This window comes from Clytia hemisphaerica, unplaced genomic scaffold, assembly GCF_902728285.1.
Source record: "Clytia hemisphaerica strain Z4C2 unplaced genomic scaffold, Clytia hemisphaerica genome assembly, whole genome shotgun sequence".
NCBI lineage: Eukaryota > Metazoa > Cnidaria > Hydrozoa > Leptothecata > Clytiidae > Clytia > Clytia hemisphaerica.
The window spans coordinates 775,743-795,108 of record NW_027103573.1 but is presented as its reverse complement, the minus strand read 5'-3'; the positions used below and the strand labels follow the sequence as shown (position 1 = coordinate 795,108).

At 35.2% G+C, this 19,366-nt stretch overlaps 1 protein-coding gene across 1 annotated transcript in view; it reads left to right on the top strand.

Annotated features, from left to right (window-relative positions):
* The window catches only part of LOC136801162 (5-oxoprolinase-like), a 39,668-nt gene that overhangs the window by 15,520 nt on the left and 4,782 nt on the right, over positions 1-19,366 (top strand). The window contains exons 14-34 of the mRNA XM_067057790.1: positions 306-360; positions 577-664; positions 1,158-1,378; positions 1,747-1,835; positions 2,240-2,321; positions 2,771-2,855; positions 3,204-3,259; positions 3,734-3,875; positions 8,386-8,498; positions 8,648-8,711; positions 9,449-9,502; positions 10,218-10,267; positions 10,609-10,645; positions 11,905-12,015; positions 12,354-12,455; positions 12,795-12,876; positions 14,054-14,146; positions 14,572-14,681; positions 15,215-15,289; positions 16,246-16,302; positions 16,659-16,748. Of these exons, the coding sequence (XP_066913891.1) occupies positions 306-360; positions 577-664; positions 1,158-1,378; positions 1,747-1,835; positions 2,240-2,321; positions 2,771-2,855; positions 3,204-3,259; positions 3,734-3,875; positions 8,386-8,498; positions 8,648-8,711; positions 9,449-9,502; positions 10,218-10,267; positions 10,609-10,645; positions 11,905-12,015; positions 12,354-12,455; positions 12,795-12,876; positions 14,054-14,146; positions 14,572-14,681; positions 15,215-15,289; positions 16,246-16,302; positions 16,659-16,748 (1,856 nt within the window). The remainder of the gene's footprint in view (positions 1-305; positions 361-576; positions 665-1,157; positions 1,379-1,746; positions 1,836-2,239; positions 2,322-2,770; positions 2,856-3,203; positions 3,260-3,733; positions 3,876-8,385; positions 8,499-8,647; positions 8,712-9,448; positions 9,503-10,217; positions 10,268-10,608; positions 10,646-11,904; positions 12,016-12,353; positions 12,456-12,794; positions 12,877-14,053; positions 14,147-14,571; positions 14,682-15,214; positions 15,290-16,245; positions 16,303-16,658; positions 16,749-19,366) is intronic.

The window sequence follows — 19,366 nt, the reverse complement described above, 5'->3', positions numbered from 1 at the left end:
TGGATTCAACAGATCATTAGTAAATACAACTGTTGCTTTGCTGACAAATTATTCTTTAGAGTAGAACATGCATTGTATATTGATAAAAACACATCATGAAAACTGAAAAATTTGGCTCCTGTGGCGGGCTTCCTTAGGTCACTTCGTTTGCCAAAAAAATACGATGCACTTTCAAATCGTTATTTTGAGCCCTGATGTAGTAGTCAGGAACTTCAGTATATTTTTTAAGCCAAATTTTAAATTTTCTTTTAAAGGTGAAAATTTTTTTTATATCATAGAAAAGTTTATGTTGCTTTTTTTTTCAGATGGGTATCTTGCAGTAACAGATGCCAATCTTGCATTGGGTAGAATTTTACCCGAGTATGTATGATCTCTTTATACTGTAAATATTGTGGTTTTAACCAAATCAAAGAATGCATTTAGCTCCACTTGAGCTACTGCACACTTAAGTACTGAGAATAAATTTTTTGTAGGGTTTTAAGTTTTAGCCATTGAACTTCTTGATTTTTTGAGGCTTGACAGCAGATGTACAGATGTTTAAGAATGATGGGTGTTGATCATTTTTAATGATTTTAGGTTTTTTCCACATATATTTGGATCAACACAGGACCAACCTCTTGATAAAGATGGATCATATGCAGCTTTCCAAAACCTTGCAAAAGAAGTGAGATGATGTTAATTATTTAATAACAATACTAATATATCTCAAACAAGGATTTATCAGGCTAGCAATGATTTGCTATGTGATTATCTTGAATAATTTGTATTTCTAGAAAAATTCTTGATTCCAAAAGATTTTTTTCCTAAATGACAATGAAATTAAAGTTCAATCCTTTTACTTGTTCAAAGTTTGACTTTTCAGTAAAGCGTCTCATAAAAACTCTTCTAAAGATAAATAAATCTATTTTTTTAAACCATTTTGTTCTATTGTTCATTGGCACGGCGAGCTGTTTGAAGCAAGGCAGCCGAAATGTTGGGAAAAAATATTGTTCACCCTGGTTGGGCATTGAAGACTTTTTGCACCTTCTAAACACCATAAAACACTATTTATTTGGATAATAATTAATTTTGATTAAATTAATTTTATTTTTCATGCGGCTCCTTCCACACTCGGTAGCCTTAAGATTCACAAATTCCCACTTTTTTCCATATTTTAGATTCATAATTTCGATGTCACTCACTCAAAAAGTATTGAAGAAATTGCAATGGGTTTTATAGATATTGCAAACGAGGCTATGTGCAAACCCATCCGTGTTTTAACTGAAGCAAGAGGTTATGATACCTCTAAGCATATTCTTGCTTGTTTTGGTGGAGCAGGTGGCCAGCACGCATGCGCCATTGCAAAGGCATTGGGAATGTCCAAAATTTACATTCACAAGTAAGTCCTACTTCCGTACGTTCGAGCTTCAATATTATCTAATTTTTTTTTTACAACATCATTCTTTACTTGTGCTGCTATGAACTTAGGGAGATGTCAAACTATCTCGAAGTAAAAAAAAAGCACAGACTAGCTTGAAGGAAAATATGTTTTGAAAATATTTGTTTTTTCCATAAGGGCTTACAACATCATTCTTTACTTGTGCTGCTTTGAACTAAGGGAAATATATCGAGCTATCTTCGATCAGCTATCTTGAGGTAAAAGAAAAGCACAGACTAGCTTGAAAGAAAATATTTTCAGTCTGATGAAATTGCTACTACAACAGACCTTTTGGAATAATATTTTACTGTTTCTTTATGATTTTGTAGGTATTCTGGTATTCTATCAGCTTATGGAATGGCGCTTGCAAATGTGACCTGTGAAAAGCAAGAATCTGCTGGTTTTTATTATTCAAAAGGTAGGAATAATTTTTGCATTTTCAATTTTTCAAACTTTACCAAAATTTGCATCCTAACCAAATTCATACAGATTAATAGTTATGAGAGAATTTTTCGTGAAGAAACAGTATAGACCTTTTCATAAATTACGTTACGAACATCATTTGCCTCGTATTGAAATTATTGCCATGGTGATTAACATCCAGCGGATTTGATTGAAACTACTTTCTATTCGAAAAAAAATCACTTCATGTCTCAAGGGACATAATCTCCATGGTAATTGTTTGAATACAAGGCAAGTGATGTTCGTGACGTAATTTATGAAAAGGTCTATTAGAAGTACCTTTTTTTCCTCTAGCATGTTTCTCTATGGTAACTTCAGTTAGATTATAAATATATACATCATGATTTTTTTTGTTTTTAGAGAATTTTGTATCGCTTGAAGAGAGAATAGAAATTTTGGCTGACAAATGCATCAATGATCTTGTTGACCAAGGATTCGCCAGGTAGTTTTTACAAGCTCTTATTTGATTTGGTTGGTCGTTAACCAGTAATAAAACAATTTTGTTACTTTTTCTAAAGAACGCGTCATTTTTATTACTTCAAATGACCAATTATTAAAGTATCTTATAAAAACTCCATCTCATCTGGCAATTTCCTCGTGTTTGAGAGTCCGTGCCCTCATTTTGCTTAGTAATACTTATAAGGTTTTTTCTGACCAGTTATTTATATTTTTCTCTACCTACGCTAGTGTTAAGAATACTGGCAAGTGAAAATAATTTCCATTTTCTCAATTCTCGTCTATTATAGTTTGAAAAGATTTCTGACCCCTCTATTTTTCGGAACCTCAGGGTATTAATGTTCGTAATCATATGAAAAGTTAAATGACTTTCTCAAAGTATAAAAGCATTTAGATATTAATCCATTTGTCATTTACAGATTTATTTCTTTACAGATCAATATGCACAAGTGAAGTGAAACTAAATATGAAATATGAAGGCACGAGTGTTGCTATCTTGGTCTCATGCCAAGATATTGAGGTAATATATCTGAATGGCCAAATAAGCTCGTTAACCATCGAGTTTGAGGCTTTAAGCCGAAAGGGATAGAAGTGAAACTCTTCGATGGGGAAGGAAGCCACTTATTTCCCATCCAAAACGCGTGAAATGCAGGAACTCTAGATTTAGAATAGCTTATTGACAAATGTGCTGTGCCAAAACAAAGATTCAGTCCTTGGTGCCAATCTTAAGATTTTCACTTTTTATTCCTTGAGAAAGGTTGATGATGATGATTCCACTCTAGCCCTTCAGAAAGTCGATTGTCAAAACTACCTCTCCTTTGTAATAATTATATCTGAATTTAGTCTAACAGATGAATTTAAATTTCAGAATGATAACACAGTTGGTTGCAAATATGGTGATTTTGAAACAGCTTTCTTGGAAAGGTACTGAAAAATGGTTTTCATTCCCCCGTGTATTTGGTTTATACGTCTTTGTGTAACCGCCCATAGATGCTTTTAAAAATTGAATTCCTGCAGATTTTTCAATGGTCTAAATAGGTCTTTACATAAGGTTTTATACAGGCAAGTGAAGTTAAGTAAATCGGTAAAATCACGACAACGAACGAAAATTTAACAGGCTAGTGAGTTTCAACCAATTAAATTTCGTATTTTCACTAGCCTATTACACTTTTCGTCTGTCGTCGTGATTATCCTGGTATGCTTAACCTCACTACTGTGTCTTCCTTGGAGAATCCTTGGAGAATGATTTTCTCCCATAAAAACTTATGATTTTAACAATATATCTCAAAAACATTGACTGTCTAAAAGCACTATTTTTTCCAAAAGATACTTTCAGATTTCCAAACGAAATGCACTTTCCTATCTCTTATCCAAGATTAATTTCTTTTTCTTCCAAAGGTATAAACGGGAGTTTGGTTTCACCATAGAACACCGACCAATCATTATTGATGATGTCATTGTTAAAGGTATTGCTAAGTCTACGGTACCGAAAACTGCTAATCAAACTACTGCCGCTGAGGATGAACCCATAATGGAAAAAGTAAGTAAGTTGAAAAATGAATTAACGCGTATGGGATAGTTTCTTTTATTTTGCGGTGAGCTCGGTTTCCGTTTGACTAATAAGGCACAGACTTTTTTTAGAATGACTTATATATCTTGGATACATTGCTTCGCACTTATCTAATTATTATTGATTTATATTACGGTGATAAAAGTTCTACTGTTTCAAACGGATTTCCCTCTCAGTGAAGTCTATAAAGGTCATAAAGTGACTTCATAGTTCGAACCCCCCCCCTTTCTTAAGGGGGGGGGGGATGACACCTTTCAAAAAAGTGAAGAAGGGGGGGTCAGAAATTTTTATTAAAAAGGGGGGGGATAGCAAGGAGGGGGATCGTTTAAGAAGGGGGGGCTTACATATATTGTAGATTATTTTCCAGAACTGTTATAAAATTTGGTCTGCATGAAAGGAAGTTCTTTATTTTCACTAAAAAGTGGTATTCTATTTGCCAGACTTAATTTTTCTTTACTGTTTCCCCTCCCTTTCTACCATAAAAAATTTAGCCTAAAACCCTTGGGGGATAGGCATTTTTAAAGGTTGGGAGGATGTCAAGAAGGGGGGGATCATTTAAGAAGGGGGGGGTCAGACCCCTTTCCGCACTATGGACTTTTCTGCTGCAAAATGCTACACAAGTAATCAAAAGCTTAAGAATATGGGCTAATTTGCTGTGTAAAATCCATTTTCCATCTAAGACGAAAAACCACCGTTATGAACAAAAGTATAAAGGCTGGGGTTAGGCTGTGCGCATCCCCAAAATTTAATTTGATATACGGTATGTATATGCGTATCGTGTATGAAATTTCCATCCGAGAGTTCCTCCAAATTTGGGGTAACCAAAAGTTGCCTGAATTTACATAATTTCGTCACATCCAATCAAAGAAAGAACAAGACGACTCAGAGTCGAAAATTTCGCAAAGTATTTGATTGTAGTGGAGGCCACTATGTCGCGAAAAAGCTTCTCGTGTGCAGCAGCTTGTGCAAAGGGATTTTATGATTGAATATTGTTCCTTAAATGTAGAAGATCAAAATTTGAGAGGTGGGGCCGGGTGGGACCACCCGCTTACTATGGCAACCAAAAAGTCGTCAAAATTGAAAACATTTTTGTTCCATTCGAAAGAGCATGAAAAACTGATGAAAAAAAAGATCACAACCTATATCTGAAAATGAATATATCATGAGATATTAAGGAAATAAGGCAAAATGACGTCATGAAACGATGACGTCATCGAAAAATAAATATTTGTTAAAATTCAAAAATTTTACTTTTTTTTGGAAAGAATACATATGGTGAACATAAAATATTATTACGAAAAAGTCAAAAAATCCTTTTTAAGAAGTGCATTAGCCAAAATTGGTATTTTTAAATTTTGCCTGTGATAATGTGCTGGCTGGGCGTACTCCCAAGCTCCAACCTTCGACAGGCAAAAATTGAAAATATCAACAAGCTGCTGCACACGGGAAGACATAGTGGCCTCTACTATTATTCATAAATGAAATAATCATATTAAACGACTGGGGAATACAAGGGTTGAAGAATGTCAATCGGAATCGGACCTCTAACAGAGAATAAAGTAACCCTTACAGAGACAAGGCGAAAAAGTGACTCTTAGAGCACATTTTCAAAAAATGTTCTAACCTTCTAGAGATTTTTTTGACTTTTCAAGTTCGTACCTTAAATAATTCCGAGACGACTTGGGAAGGTTAAAAACAGAACCTTAGCATCAGCATATACCTGGTATATACCTATTCATGCCCAAGTACACCCCAACACCTTCACCATTAAAAGAATGCAATAAATAGAATGTGAACTGTCCCAGTGTGGCCAAGTTACATTTCAATATCATACCAATATCTTTGACTATTTACAAAAATATTAAAATGTTTACACCTTGTAGATAAATCAAAAATAACTGTTTCAAGGCTCGAAAAGCACAAATTTGGAAAATTACATGAATATTTTAAATTTGATGGAAATTAATTTAAATTTTAAGGCCAATTTTTTTTCTGCAAAAATGTTTTACCTTTAAGCTACTGCTACTTTGTTACTGCTGTTACTTGCCTTGCATCCATATCATTGCGACGTGGAGTTACATATTTTTTGAGAATTTATTGAATGACTAGTAGGAAATCGATTTTGGAGCAGGTCGATCAAATTTGATTACTTCCATTTCTTTTTTTGATGAATAACCAATCAACCCATTAGAAAATTTTGAGTATTGATCATTAATTGGATTTGAATGATAGCATAAAATTATCAAATACCTATCAATTACTGTACGTTGGTCTAATGTCAACATCCCCCTTCTAATTTCAACATCCTTCTTTAAAGATAGGAATAATTGGAAGGTCAGAATCGCTGATGAAAACTATTTTTCTTTGCTTAGCGATCAGAGAAGAAAATACCTTTTGTTTATATAAGTGATCCCAACCTTCCTATTATTCCTATCTCTAAAGAAGGGTGTCGGAACTAGAAGAGGGATGTCGACATTAGACCAACTTACGGTACTAGAACCTATCGATATCCAGTCAATTGATTTGTTATCGATGTGTCATCGATAGAAAATAAATCAATTGTTTTGAGTGGGAGTCTGGCACTGTTTAAAAAAGTTTGTCTTTGAGTTATATATCTGATCAATCAAAACTCAAATCCATTGTATATACAGTATTCAATCAAAGTTGATACAGATTTTACAGTAAGATTTTTGATATAGACTTCAACAACAGTCTTGCTGTTTCCCTCGGATCCATTTGGGTTGACCGGGTGAAGGCTCGTACACTTTCCAAGTGAACCGCTGTGAGTGGGAATCCTAAACTTTGACGCCTGCTTAGCAATCGGTTGGCAAATGATATCATATACTTCAGGATGCATCGTCTCTTATTTTCCCCCTATTTTCTACTTTCCTATCTTCTATCCTGATTTTCTATCTTTCTCAAGTGTTTCTAACTGTTTTCTATGTATTTTTCTGAAATTTGCTCGTACCGGTGAAACAGGTCTCCCACCTCGGCTCGAACCACCAAATGCAAGCAACCTTGGTTTGCAATCCCAATGCTTAACCGCTTGTGCCAACGAGACACGGCAGATAACTGTCATTCACAAATACTTATTGCGTGTAATTTACAGACCAAAACTAAGAAAGCTCCCAACCCTACCGGCCTTCGGCCTTATATTGTGACTCTCGAGCTCCAACCCTAACCCTAACCCTAACTGATAATAACTGAACCCCCGTCTAGGTCCGCGGATTAGAAAATTTCACTTGCATCCTGGAGTATGATATCGTTTGCCAACCGTAGCAATCAAGGTAACTTTTTCCAATCGATGACTAATCGATAAATAATCGATGGATTGGATGATATCGTTTGATTTCAATAATTGATACATGATAGACAGAATCGATAATCAATATTTTTTCACGGGAAGCTCGATTGGCTATCAATTGTATTTGTGATTCATTTTCCATCGATTTATTCTTAAGATGTTCGATTGATCACAATTGACAGCCAATGAGTCCAATCGATTAAAAAACTAATCTATTATCAGTTAGAATAGTCTCGATTATTGAAATCAATCTAAATCCAATCAATCGGTTGGTTACCAATTAGTCATCGATTGATATTGAGCCTGAAAAATGACAATTAACACATCCATCGCACCTACTCTACTAGCGAAAGGTAACTTCTCTATCACTTATAGATTGACACCCCCTGCTATAAATTCTTCTGTGAAATACTTAGTAAATGATAATACTTAGTAAATGATAATCTGTCTTACAACACAACTTAATCAAATATCAACAAATAGTTCTACTTGTAAAAATGAAGATCATACCTGTCTTCTGTGTTGTCTGTATTATTGTTGTTGTGTGTAGTGATGTTCAAGAGCAACTCTAATTGTAAGATTCCTATCACTTTATTGGTGCATTACTAACTACACAAACATAAAATACTATGCTATTGTAAAGAAATATAAACCTCTTTAAGTACTCTAAGAACATCAAAAACATGATAAAGACACAAAAATCCAGAGCAAGTCTGCATGATCGAATCCGCCATTTTAAAAAACTAGCAATGTTTACGAATGCTTGGTTCCACCTACCTAAGCACTTGCGGAGTGGAATCATTAAATTTTATTTTAGCGAGTGAGTTCATATTATAGAATCTTCGAGAATGTTCTAGAAGTTTCAACTACTTTCGTTTTCTAATTTTTTTTCCGCACCGCCGCCGCGAAAGACGATCGTAATACTTTCGCTATGCGAAATTAAAAAAATGAAGTGATTGTGTCGTTGCTTTCATAATTATCAATTTTCATTCATTGAACAAAGAAATCAAAAAAGAAAAACAGAAAAGACGGGGGTAAGTTGGGACAGAAATATTTTAGACGATACGCATCCCCTATATCAAAACATATCAGAGGGGATGCGTGTAGCCTAGGATGAGGTCAAAATTCTTTTTGCGACTAAGCACAAAGATTATTCCAAACTATTTTTCTTCACAGAAAACACAATGCTACTTCGACAGCAAGTATATGGAAACAAGCGTTTACTTTTTGAACAAACTCAAATTCGGTCACAAAATTAATGGGCCTTCCATAATTATCGACAAAAACAGGTATGTTGTATCGGATAAAGCTAAAAACATTAACCTTTTTTGCGTGCACTTTCCATTAATTGCCGGTGTGGGCATATGCCGACATTAAAGACATCATCATCACTCTATTTTGGTTTATCCTCTAAACGGTAACTTCTCTCCCATTTTAGCACCATACTTGTTGAACCTGGATGCCGAGCTGAAATAACCGAAGGAAACGATGTTCTTATTCAGGTAATTACTTTAATTCTTATCAGGCGAGGCCAATTTAATTTGTTGTTTTACTGGCCAAGCTACCCAAAAAGAGGGTCGGTCGGTGAGAAATTTAAAATAAAAGTAGAATTTTACCTATAATCTCCTTAAAAGGCAGCAAAATCTACTACATCTTAACAAAAATGCGAAATAGAAAATAAAAAGGCACAAAAAGCTCGAGTGCATGGATAAAATGAAAATTGGAACTTAAAATTCTCAAAATCTCGGAAAAACCGACTTCTTCTTCGAAAATGTGGGAGTAAAGCAATGAAAATGAAAATGTGCTATCAAAGTGAATTTTATTTTTATTTCGATTTTTGAAGTTTCAGGGTCGGTCGGGCCCGTAAAACAGCTAATCAAATTGGTCTCGCCCTATCAGAAAAAGTTGGTAGTCTAAAATGTGAAAGATCTTTCGCATGTGAATCTGTTCTATTCAGCATGTTCTAATTTTAAGCTCCAACTGGAAATAAGGACTTAAAGCTCGTCATAATTGAAATTAGTATATGTAGAAGATCTCCTATAAAGTCTATATTATTTTATGTTGATTATCCAGTTATATAGGACAAGCAGGCCAGCTTTGCTATCAATGAACTGAACTGAACTGAACTGAACTTTTCGGTTGAACCGATTATAGCTCATAATACCCCCGGTTTTGGCGCTGACACCTTTAAACGAATCGTTCCAGACTCATTGTGTTTTATTTCATCGTACATTTTTAGGTTTTAGAAAGGAAAGACCACAAGATTGTTGGCACGGATCTTGACCGTATACAGGTAAATTTCTTTCTACAGTTTGTATTACAGAAGAGTTTCTTTAACTCTAATGTCTCCTTAACTCGAATAAGTTTGCGGGTCTCTTCAATTAACAATGCTTTGTAATTTTCTTAACTTGAACAAATTTGTGTCCTCAAATGAAATGCAGTATCAGAGGGTGACGATGGCGGGATCCTATGCATGTGTGAAGTTCGTTTTAGGGCGTTACAGTCCTGTCAACTGCCTTTGCCCATGTGACGATGACGGGATCCCAGACAAAATTGTTTGCTGTGTATGTGCAGCACTTAAAGATCAGTTGTTAGACATAATTCTTAAGGGAGGGGACGACACTTTCCGAAAAAATAAAGGGGGGGTCGGAATTTTCATGAAAAAAAGGGGGATAGCAAGGAGGGGGGATAGCAAGGAGGGGGGATAGCAAGGAGGGGGGATAGCAAGGAGGGGGGGTTACATATTATATTGTAGATTATTTTCAAGCACTTCTATGAAATTTGTTTTGCATTAAATGAAGTTTTCTGTTTGAGTAGTCTGAGTCAAAAAAAAGAAAGAATTTTATTATTTCGCCTTCTCACTCTAAATATTTCCCACTTATATTTGCTGACTACTAATAAAACCATTTTGATAGGATGTTATCATCGATCATCATTCCGTGACCAGGTCCCATTGTCTTTAATTCAATCACATGAGTACTGTTTAGAATTGGAATTTTGTTTTCCAGCTCTCCATATTTTCACATCGATTCATGAGCATTGCAGAACAAATGGGAAGGTATGTGTTTGTGAGGTTTTGAGTCACAAATTTACTGTTTTTTCATGTGCGTACATTTCATCTCCGATTTTGAAATCCTTTCACTTTAATCGGATTAATTTTTCGTGAGATTTAATTTCGCGTTTCTGCGAAATCGCAAGAGATCACTGAGTCGCGAAATTTCCAGATTATATTTTCAGCGAAAAATGCATCTCAAATTAGCTCTTTTTGGCATTTTCAGGGCATAAATTAAAAATAATATATGTGATTAAAGTAATGTTCCTGTTATATGTATCATCTTCTGTGTCCGGAATGAAGTAAAATGAAATTAATTTTTTCTTTGGAATTATTTTTTATGACAGGGTGTTGCAAAGGACATCACTTTCAACGAATATTAAGGTAAGAAGGTTAATTCTTAACTTTTGAACGGAATCTACAATTGAAATCCAATCCAAATCTCTGAATATAGTGCTAGTCAGGTCTATTTTCAACTGATTACGTTTAAACAGTCATGTTCACTAACCTTTATAAACCCTGGATTAAGCTATATCCAATATCTTTGATCGGAGTATTTTAAAGTGATAACCACAAAGAAGCCATTGCAGTGTTAAAAATTAACGTCAAAAAAGTAGAGCTAGAGCTTTTGATGCAAATACACAGCTATTGAGTAGTGCTATATTCACTGACCTTTATATATCCCTGGACCAAGCAATATCCGCCATCTTTGATTGGAGCTTTTTTGGAATTGGCACCCGAGAAGAAGCCAGTGCAATGTTAAAAATTAACGTCTAACGGCGCTACATCATCAAAAGTTTTTGAGAGAAAGTAGATCTAGCGCTCTCGATGCATTTACACCGCCATGGAGAAGTGCCGCTATTAGGGTACCACTTTTCAAAAAACTCCGATTAAAGATTTTCGCTTGGCCGGGATTGAGTAACTTGGTCCAGGGATATATAAAGGTCAGTGGCTACATTAGGAGGCCACTTTCAAAGAAATACCGATTAAAGATTTTGCTTGGCCGAGATTGGGATACTGCTTCCAGGATATATAAAGATCAATGTAATGTTTTTTTTCGAACCAAAATGAATCCATTTCATTGATTCATTTAATTCGGGTTTCAAGCACTGACCTTTATATATCCCTGGACCAAGCTATATCCACCATCTTTGATCAATTTTTCTTTTGAATTGGTACCCAAAAGAAACCATTGCAGTGTTGAAAATTAACGTCTAACGGCGCCACATCATCAAAAGTTTTCGAGGGAAAGTAGATCCAGCGCTTTCGATGCATTTACACCGCTATTGAGTAGTGCCGCCATTAGGGTACCACTTTTCAAAAAATCTCCGATCAAAGATTTTACTTGGCTGGGATTGAGAAACTTGGTTCAGGGTATAGAAAGGCCGGTGGTTTCAAGTCAATTTTAGCCAATAGAATGGGTTCATTTTATTTCGGAACGGGATGGAAACGCGATGTGTGAACGTAGTCTGACAGCCGTACTACTGATTGACATTCTGAAATACTTTTCTAATACAAATGGCCCTGTGCTCTTAAATCACAACTAATGATAGTGATGAATAAAATTTTAGACAGGAGTTTTGAAATCAAAGAAAACAAATGCCTAAAGTTGTTGTAATAATTTTATGTTGTACTCATAATAGGAACGTCTAGACTTTTCATGTGCCATGTTTGGACAAGATGGTGGCTTGGTTGCCAATGCACCTCACATTCCAGTACACTTGGGAGCTATGCAGGAAACTATCAAATATCAGGTACAATGTACGATTAATTTGATTAGGATATGTTCCTCTGAAAAGCCTTTTGGCACTGTTTACGACTTTAATTCTTCCTATAACCATTCAAAGATATTTAAATTTCAGGATTGAAGTCACCCGAAAATAACAATAGTTCAATTCGAATCATTTAAAATTAGACGGTATTACCGGATTTTACCATCGTTGAGGACTGTTTACATGATGCGTACGTTATCTAAAATGAAAAACGTGAGGATCAGGCATTTTATAAAAAAGGGAGAAGTTTTGATACAGATTTGGTTAATTTGTAGAATTAACTTTGTTTTACAAAGTAACCATTTTTTTGATGATTTCAGATGAAAGTTCGAGGTGACACAATTCGTGAAGGCGACGTGTTTCTATCGAACCATCCACAAGCAGGTGGAAGTCATCTTCCTGATCTCACTGTCATTACGCCTGTAAGTCACTGATCTTTACTATAACTACGTGAATGGATCGTGCCTCCCCCACACACAGGGAGTCTCTTTTACAGTCATTTTACGTCTCTAAATCATTGATCTCTAACTAAGTGACTGAATCGCGCCTCCCGCACATAGGGAGTCTAGTTTTAGAAATAACTATTGTGCTGTTTTGTCTTTTTCCTGGTTGAAAAATGGTATTCGACAGGGACTGTTTTGAGGTATAGTGAATTTAATATTTTGAAAGCTTTTAATCTTTTAAGGGTATTTTTATAGATTAAAACGTCGTTCACATGACTAAAGGTATATTATCCCCATCATGTTCTTCGTGTCTTTCAGGTATTTTATAAAGGAGTAGAGAAGCCAGTATTTTTCGTCGCATCTCGCGGCCATCATGCCGATATTGGTGGAAGTACTCCAGGTTTGATTGATAAATCAATTTAATATCGCAGGCCTGTACATAAGATTTCACTTGAATGGTTTGCTTTGGCAAGTTATGTACAGGCCTACGGTATCGCACTTTACGGTCTAAATAAACACTTGCTTAACCTCGCTAATTAATAATCTTTTTACAAAACATTTTAGAAACTTCATACTGGATTCTTTAGCTCTATGATATCTTAAATTAGGATACGATTGATCGAGTTTCTAGATTGTTCTCATTGATATGGTTATTTTATATCATCGGCCATGGACCGTAATTTGGCCTTTGACAAGAGGAAGAGGACGCATCCACTTATTGTAAACTGTATTAATTCTTGGATAGACAATTCTTTTGAATGATCTTTTAAAAGTCAGTCATTTTTTGTACACAATTATCTGAAATGCAAAATACTGTGGAGTCTTTATAACTCGACACGAGTGGAGAGTATGAAATTAGAATACAAAGATAAATTTTGAGTTATGGAGTAAGGTTTATAAAGCATTGTTAACTGACGAGACTCGAAAACCTGTGCAAGTTAAGGTTAAACGTTCGAATTACAGAGACTCTTACTGTATTGTATTTTACCACGTTAAAGATGATTTTGGATATGTAATAGCAGTGCCGTAGGAAGCATTTTCTTATTGGGGGGGGGGGCTGAAGTTTAGTGACACCGCGAGGGCCAACCATGGTTTGGCCCGAGGGGGGGAATTTTGAAAATTTCAGCTCTAGATTGCTTGAAAATGCACTCAAAACAAAATGCTTTCAAGAAAAAACAAGAAAAACTTTGCATTTTGCAAAATAACCATTTTTGAAAAAATTATTGGGGGGTATAGCCCCCCAATAGTTATCGAACAGTTACGAGTACAATAATATCGCCTAAAGGTTCGGAAAATATACGAAAAATCCAGAACGAGTGAAATATTTCCATATTGTACGAGCAAATGTCTGATAACTGGTTTATCGGTGACCCAAAAAATGTACTTTTTGTGTTGCAAAAAAGCACAGGGCATTTTTGTTAGATTGCTTTTACCACTACAATGCAACAACACCTTTTCGTCAATTTATATTTTGCACATGTAAAATACAAGATATACATTGTACTCTTTTTAACCAATCAGATGGCAGATTTTTTTTGGATCGCCGATAAAACTTGACTATTTTCTATCTTCGAAAGGTTCCATGCCACCACACTCAAAAACGATATACGAAGAGGGAGCCGTATTCAAAAGTTTCAAATTAATTGAAGAAGGGGTCTTCCAGGAAAAAGGTAGGACTGATACTTAACCATATCAATTAATATTTTTTGCATTAAAAAGTAGTCTGATTCGTCAACCTCTTTTACTTTTTCGTCAGATGATTAGTTGTATAAATCTTAAGTTAAAAGCGGCTGCTTTGCCTTACACATCATGGCCCGTTCCAGAAAAACAAAACGTGCACCCCATGTGGAGGAGGTACATTTTCGTGTTAAGGGGTAGGGTTGAAAATATAATGAGATTCCATAGGAGTATACAAAATTTGTTAAAAAAATCAGCGAAATTCCATGATTCAATGATTGAAAACTTGTGAATATTTGGAAACTTTGTGGGATATGACCTCAAAATTGCCAAGATTAGGGGTTTGGCCTACTCTTTCTATAGGGGGATGCGTGGCTTTTTTCTGGAAAAGCTTATTTACCGACGTGACTTTTTATAGCATTGACAGAGGCGCTGATGTTACCTGGTGAAACGCCTGGATGTACTGGGACCAGAAATCTCCAAGACAACATATCTGATTTGAAAGCGCAAATAGCTGCCAATAACAAGGTACCTGGCGATTAATTTATTCGATTAAGTTTTTGGAGTAGTAAAACTGTCGTTATTTTATTGTACAGTTATATTAACCGATTGTTGTAATACCAATTCTTCTTAGTGCTTGTCATTCCTAATCTAAGAAGGAAAGACACCCCATGTCAAAATGTTTTAAAGGTTTCAATAGTCCTCAACTGTAAGGAGACTCTCAAAACAACAGCAAAAACAACTATTTTGTTTCTCATTTTTGCTCTGTACAAGTAGATTTGTATGAACCAAATTTTTCACACATTTAGTAGGTGACTTTTGTAGGAATGGAAATCTTGGGAGTCGAATGTTTCAATTTTATTTTCTTCGATGATTCGATTATAATTGCTCTGAAGTTTCAGTTCGTAAGATGTTATACCAGCAGCCTGATAAACACCTTTTTTACACCATAATTGATTGTGTTCAAATCCCAAGTACTCCCGGGGCAGGATGGTAGAGAAGCAGGGTGATAGACTCTCTACCCTCACTGATACATCATTTTTATACTTTTCTTTTTTAAGGGTATACGACTCATCCGGAACTTGATCGACGAATATTCTTTAGAAGTGGTTCAAGCGTACATGAGTTACATTCAGGTTTTACTTAACTACTTTCACAATGTTCAGTATGAAAAATACTTTCCAATGGTATATACACAGAAAAAAATCTTTCCAACGGTATTACACAGCGGGAAAAATCTTAAAATCCCAGGCCTGGGAAATGGCCATTTTCGGGGTTGGGATTTGCCCTGGAAAAGTGAAACAACTACAGGGGTGTAAAATGACGATTTCCCAGGCATGTGTTTTCCATAATTTCATGTTATATAATGCCTATGCACGAAGACATCAAAATTTCAAACAAAAAAAATCGAAATCCGCCACTTTGAAATTTCGCCATTATGGAAAATGTCCAAGGTGAGAAAAGTGGCACTCGACGGTTTTTCACTCCTAGGGACCTAATGAACTCATCTCTATCAAAGAATTGCATGTGGACGCAAATTTTGGGTCAGCCCTAAATTCCCCCGGAGTACTACCAAGAACTCAAATCATCATGTTTAGAGTAGCGGTGTCTAGATTGCCTTTTTTGCTCGGACAGGAGAATTAGCGGTATTCATGATATGTCCTGTTGCTATAACAGTTTGATACTTTGCTTAGTAAGTCTGCTCCAAAAAAATTGGGTACTCATCCGATACATTGCTCTATTTGAAGGAAAAAAAGATATAATTGTAAGTTTTACCTCTTTGGAAAGATCATTTTAGATCATCATATTTCATTTTCATTCGAAATTTCGGAAAGTTTTAAAATTATCCACTCAAAACCTTCTTTACAACGAGGTATTTAAAATTCAATTATATTTTTTCCTTCAAGAGCAATGTATCAAAGTGTGCGAGGTGCCAATTTTTTTTGGAATATACTTTAGTATCTTTTTAGCTGTAATTACATGACATAACATGACATCAAATAATGCGAAATTTCCCCTTTCTGTTCACTGCGAGGCTCATCATTCGATTTCATCAATATTTATTTTATATGTTTTTGTTTTATTTTTTCAGAAAAATGCAGAAGATGTCGTCAGAGATATGTTGAAAGATTTCGGCCGGGAAACAAAGGTTTATCATAAAAGTCCAAAATAAAGTTGACGCTCTCTAATTTTATTTAAAAGGAGAATCAGGTTTAAGGGAGCGTATGGAATAGTAGAGCGTAATTTATGAGAGTTTCTTGTTGATGGTGATTTTTAATATTGTCGAATAATGGAGCATATCGAATAGTAGAATATCGAATTATAGAGCGTCATCTGAACTTGATATATCTTCAAAATTGAGCCTCTTTTTAACCATTCCGACAAATTCTAAATTAAAAAGACAAAGTTTATTTCATCTATGTTTTCATTTCGACCCACCACACAGCAATTTGTTGGATATCTGTAAATCTACGATTCAATTTGTTTCTCAATTTGTTGCCATAGGAACGAACTGGTAAAGCAATCTTGGAAGCTGTGGAATATATGGATGATGGATCACCCATTCAACTTACTGTCCAGATTGATGAACAAAAGGTACACCTAAAACCTTTATTACTCAGCTCCCGACAGTGACTCTTCATTTTTTTCAGTTCTATTCCGATTATACAGTGAAATAAATAGAATCACAAAGTGCTCAAGAAAATCGAGCGAAATATCAAGAAAATTCGAGAAATAAAGAACTAACTTACAATTGCTACACGATGTTTCGTGCTGTCACAATCTTCAGCCAATGCAGTGTATTGTACATTTTATTTCAAGTTCTTTATTTCTTAATATTCCGATCATAGATTTTTTTCGGGAAGCAAGTTATCGGGACCTAACCTTTATTCTTTGTTTAGTTCACCCTTTTCAAGCAACTCCCATATTTACACCTATAACCTTTCTTCATCTTTTGTTTACTTCTTCACCCTTCCGGCTCAGCGAAGTATATAGTCGCGCGGCTGAGGTCGAAAAAAGTGGCTAGAAAATGATTTTAATGATACACTTTGTAGATTCCACTTTTTTCGATGGAAACTCTCGAATTAGTATATGTAGATTCCAAAATCAAAAAGTTTCCACGATATTATCGTGCAAGTAACGAGTAAATGGCGATTTTTTGCGTTTCCAGGCACGATTTTTGGGGGGTCTTCAAATTGAAAAAAGACCTATATCACATGATAGAGCTCTTCAAACTGAGCAAAAAAGTGTATTACACCAAAGTCCCAGCTTCTCTAGATCAAAAGTTATGGGCCTATTTGTGGTCAAAAAGGTGTTTAATTTTGCATAAATTAATGCATCAGTTTTTTACCACAAATAGGCCAATAAATTTTGATCTAGAGAAGTTGGGACTTTGGTGTAATACACTTTTTTGCTCAGTTTGAAGAGCTCTGTCATGTGATATAGGTCTTTTTTGGACCTACCTCCGGGTACCCCGGTGGAGGTTCTATAAATTAACCCATGTCCGTTCGTCTGTTCGTCTGTTCGTCCGTCCGTCCGTCTGTTACCAGCTTTTCTCAGGATTGGCTCATTAGTTTTTTTCTGATTTTTTTGCACCTGATGCAAAGTATGCAGAAACGTGCGGAGCCCGATTTTTGAGAAAAAATTTATTGGGCAATTTGGGCAAAACTGCCTAAAAAGGGTTTTTTGGCTTTGTGCAAAATCTGTCATTACTTTTTTGGATTTTTGTACAAAATGGAGGGCAAGATTCTCTAAAGAATGGCTGAAGTGGTTTTCCCGGAAAATTTTATCGCCTAAAAACGGATTTCGTATTTTTGGGGAAATTCCTTTAACCAAATAAGAACATATAGCTTTTCTCAAAGATAACTCATTATTTTTTTGTGATTTTTTGCACAACGATGCAAAATGGCAATGCCTAGAATGTGTCGGAGCCCGATTTTCGAAAAAAAAATATATTGGGCAAATTGGGCCAAAAACTGCCTAAAAAATAGGGTTTTTTGGACTTTGTGCAAAATCCCTGTCATTACTTTTTTCTGATTTTTTTGTACAAGATGGAGGGCAAGATTCTCTAAAGAATGGCTGAAGTGGTTTTTCCCGGAAATCTTATCGCCTTAAAAACGGATTTTCGTATTTTTGGGGAAATTCCCTTTAACCAAATAAGAAAAATATAGCTTTTCTCAAAGTTAACTCATTATTTTTTTGTGATTTTTGCACAACGATGCAAAATGGCAATGCCTAGAATGTGCGGAGCCCGATTTTCGAAAAAAAATATATTTGGGCAAATTTGGGCCAAAAACTGCCTAAAAATAGGGTTTTTTGGACTTTGTGCAAAATCCTGTCATTACTTTTTTCTGATTTTTTGTACAAAGATGGAGGGCAAGATTCTCTAAAGAATGGCTGAAGTGGTTTTTCCTGGAAAATTCTTATTCGCCTAAAAGATGGATTTTCGTATTTTGGGGAAATTCCCTTTAACCAAATAAGAAAATATAGCTTTTCTCATTGTTGACACATAATTTTTTTCTGATTTTTTGCACAATGATGCAAAATGGCAATGCCCAAAATGTGAAGGAGCCAGATTTTTAAGGAAAATTTTTTTGGGCAAATTTGGGCCAAAAACAGCTTAAAAGGTTTTTTGGGCCTGAATGGTTTAAGTGATTTTCGTATTTGGGGAAATTCCTTTTTACCATTTTACATTATTCAACACACAAGCTTTATTTTTCCATTCTGAATTTTTGTACAATTATTGTCACTTTTTTCTTATTTTCAGCTGATGTTAATCATTAGGTAGGTCCATTCAGCATGTTGCTTGTTTAATTTGAAGACCCCCCAAAAATCATGAATTTCCAGGCCTTGCAACTTTGCCTGGAAACGCAAAAAATCGCCAATTACTCGTTACTTGCACGATAATATCGTGGAAACTTTTTGATTTTGTAATCTACACATACTAATTCGCGAGTTTCCGTTGTTTTTTTTGGAATCTAAAATATGTATCACGAAATGAAACGTTTTTCGACCTCAGCCGCGCGACTAATATAAAAATGAGGCTTTTTTGTCTCTAAATTCTACATAGTTATAACCAATTATAAAGCAATTAAAACAAGTATATGACTGGCCTATAAATACTTTGAACTAAGCCTTACGCAATACAGTTGCTTAAACTAGGTATATGATTTTTTTGCTCTAATGTTCTAAAAGTTTTATTTCGATTTTCACAC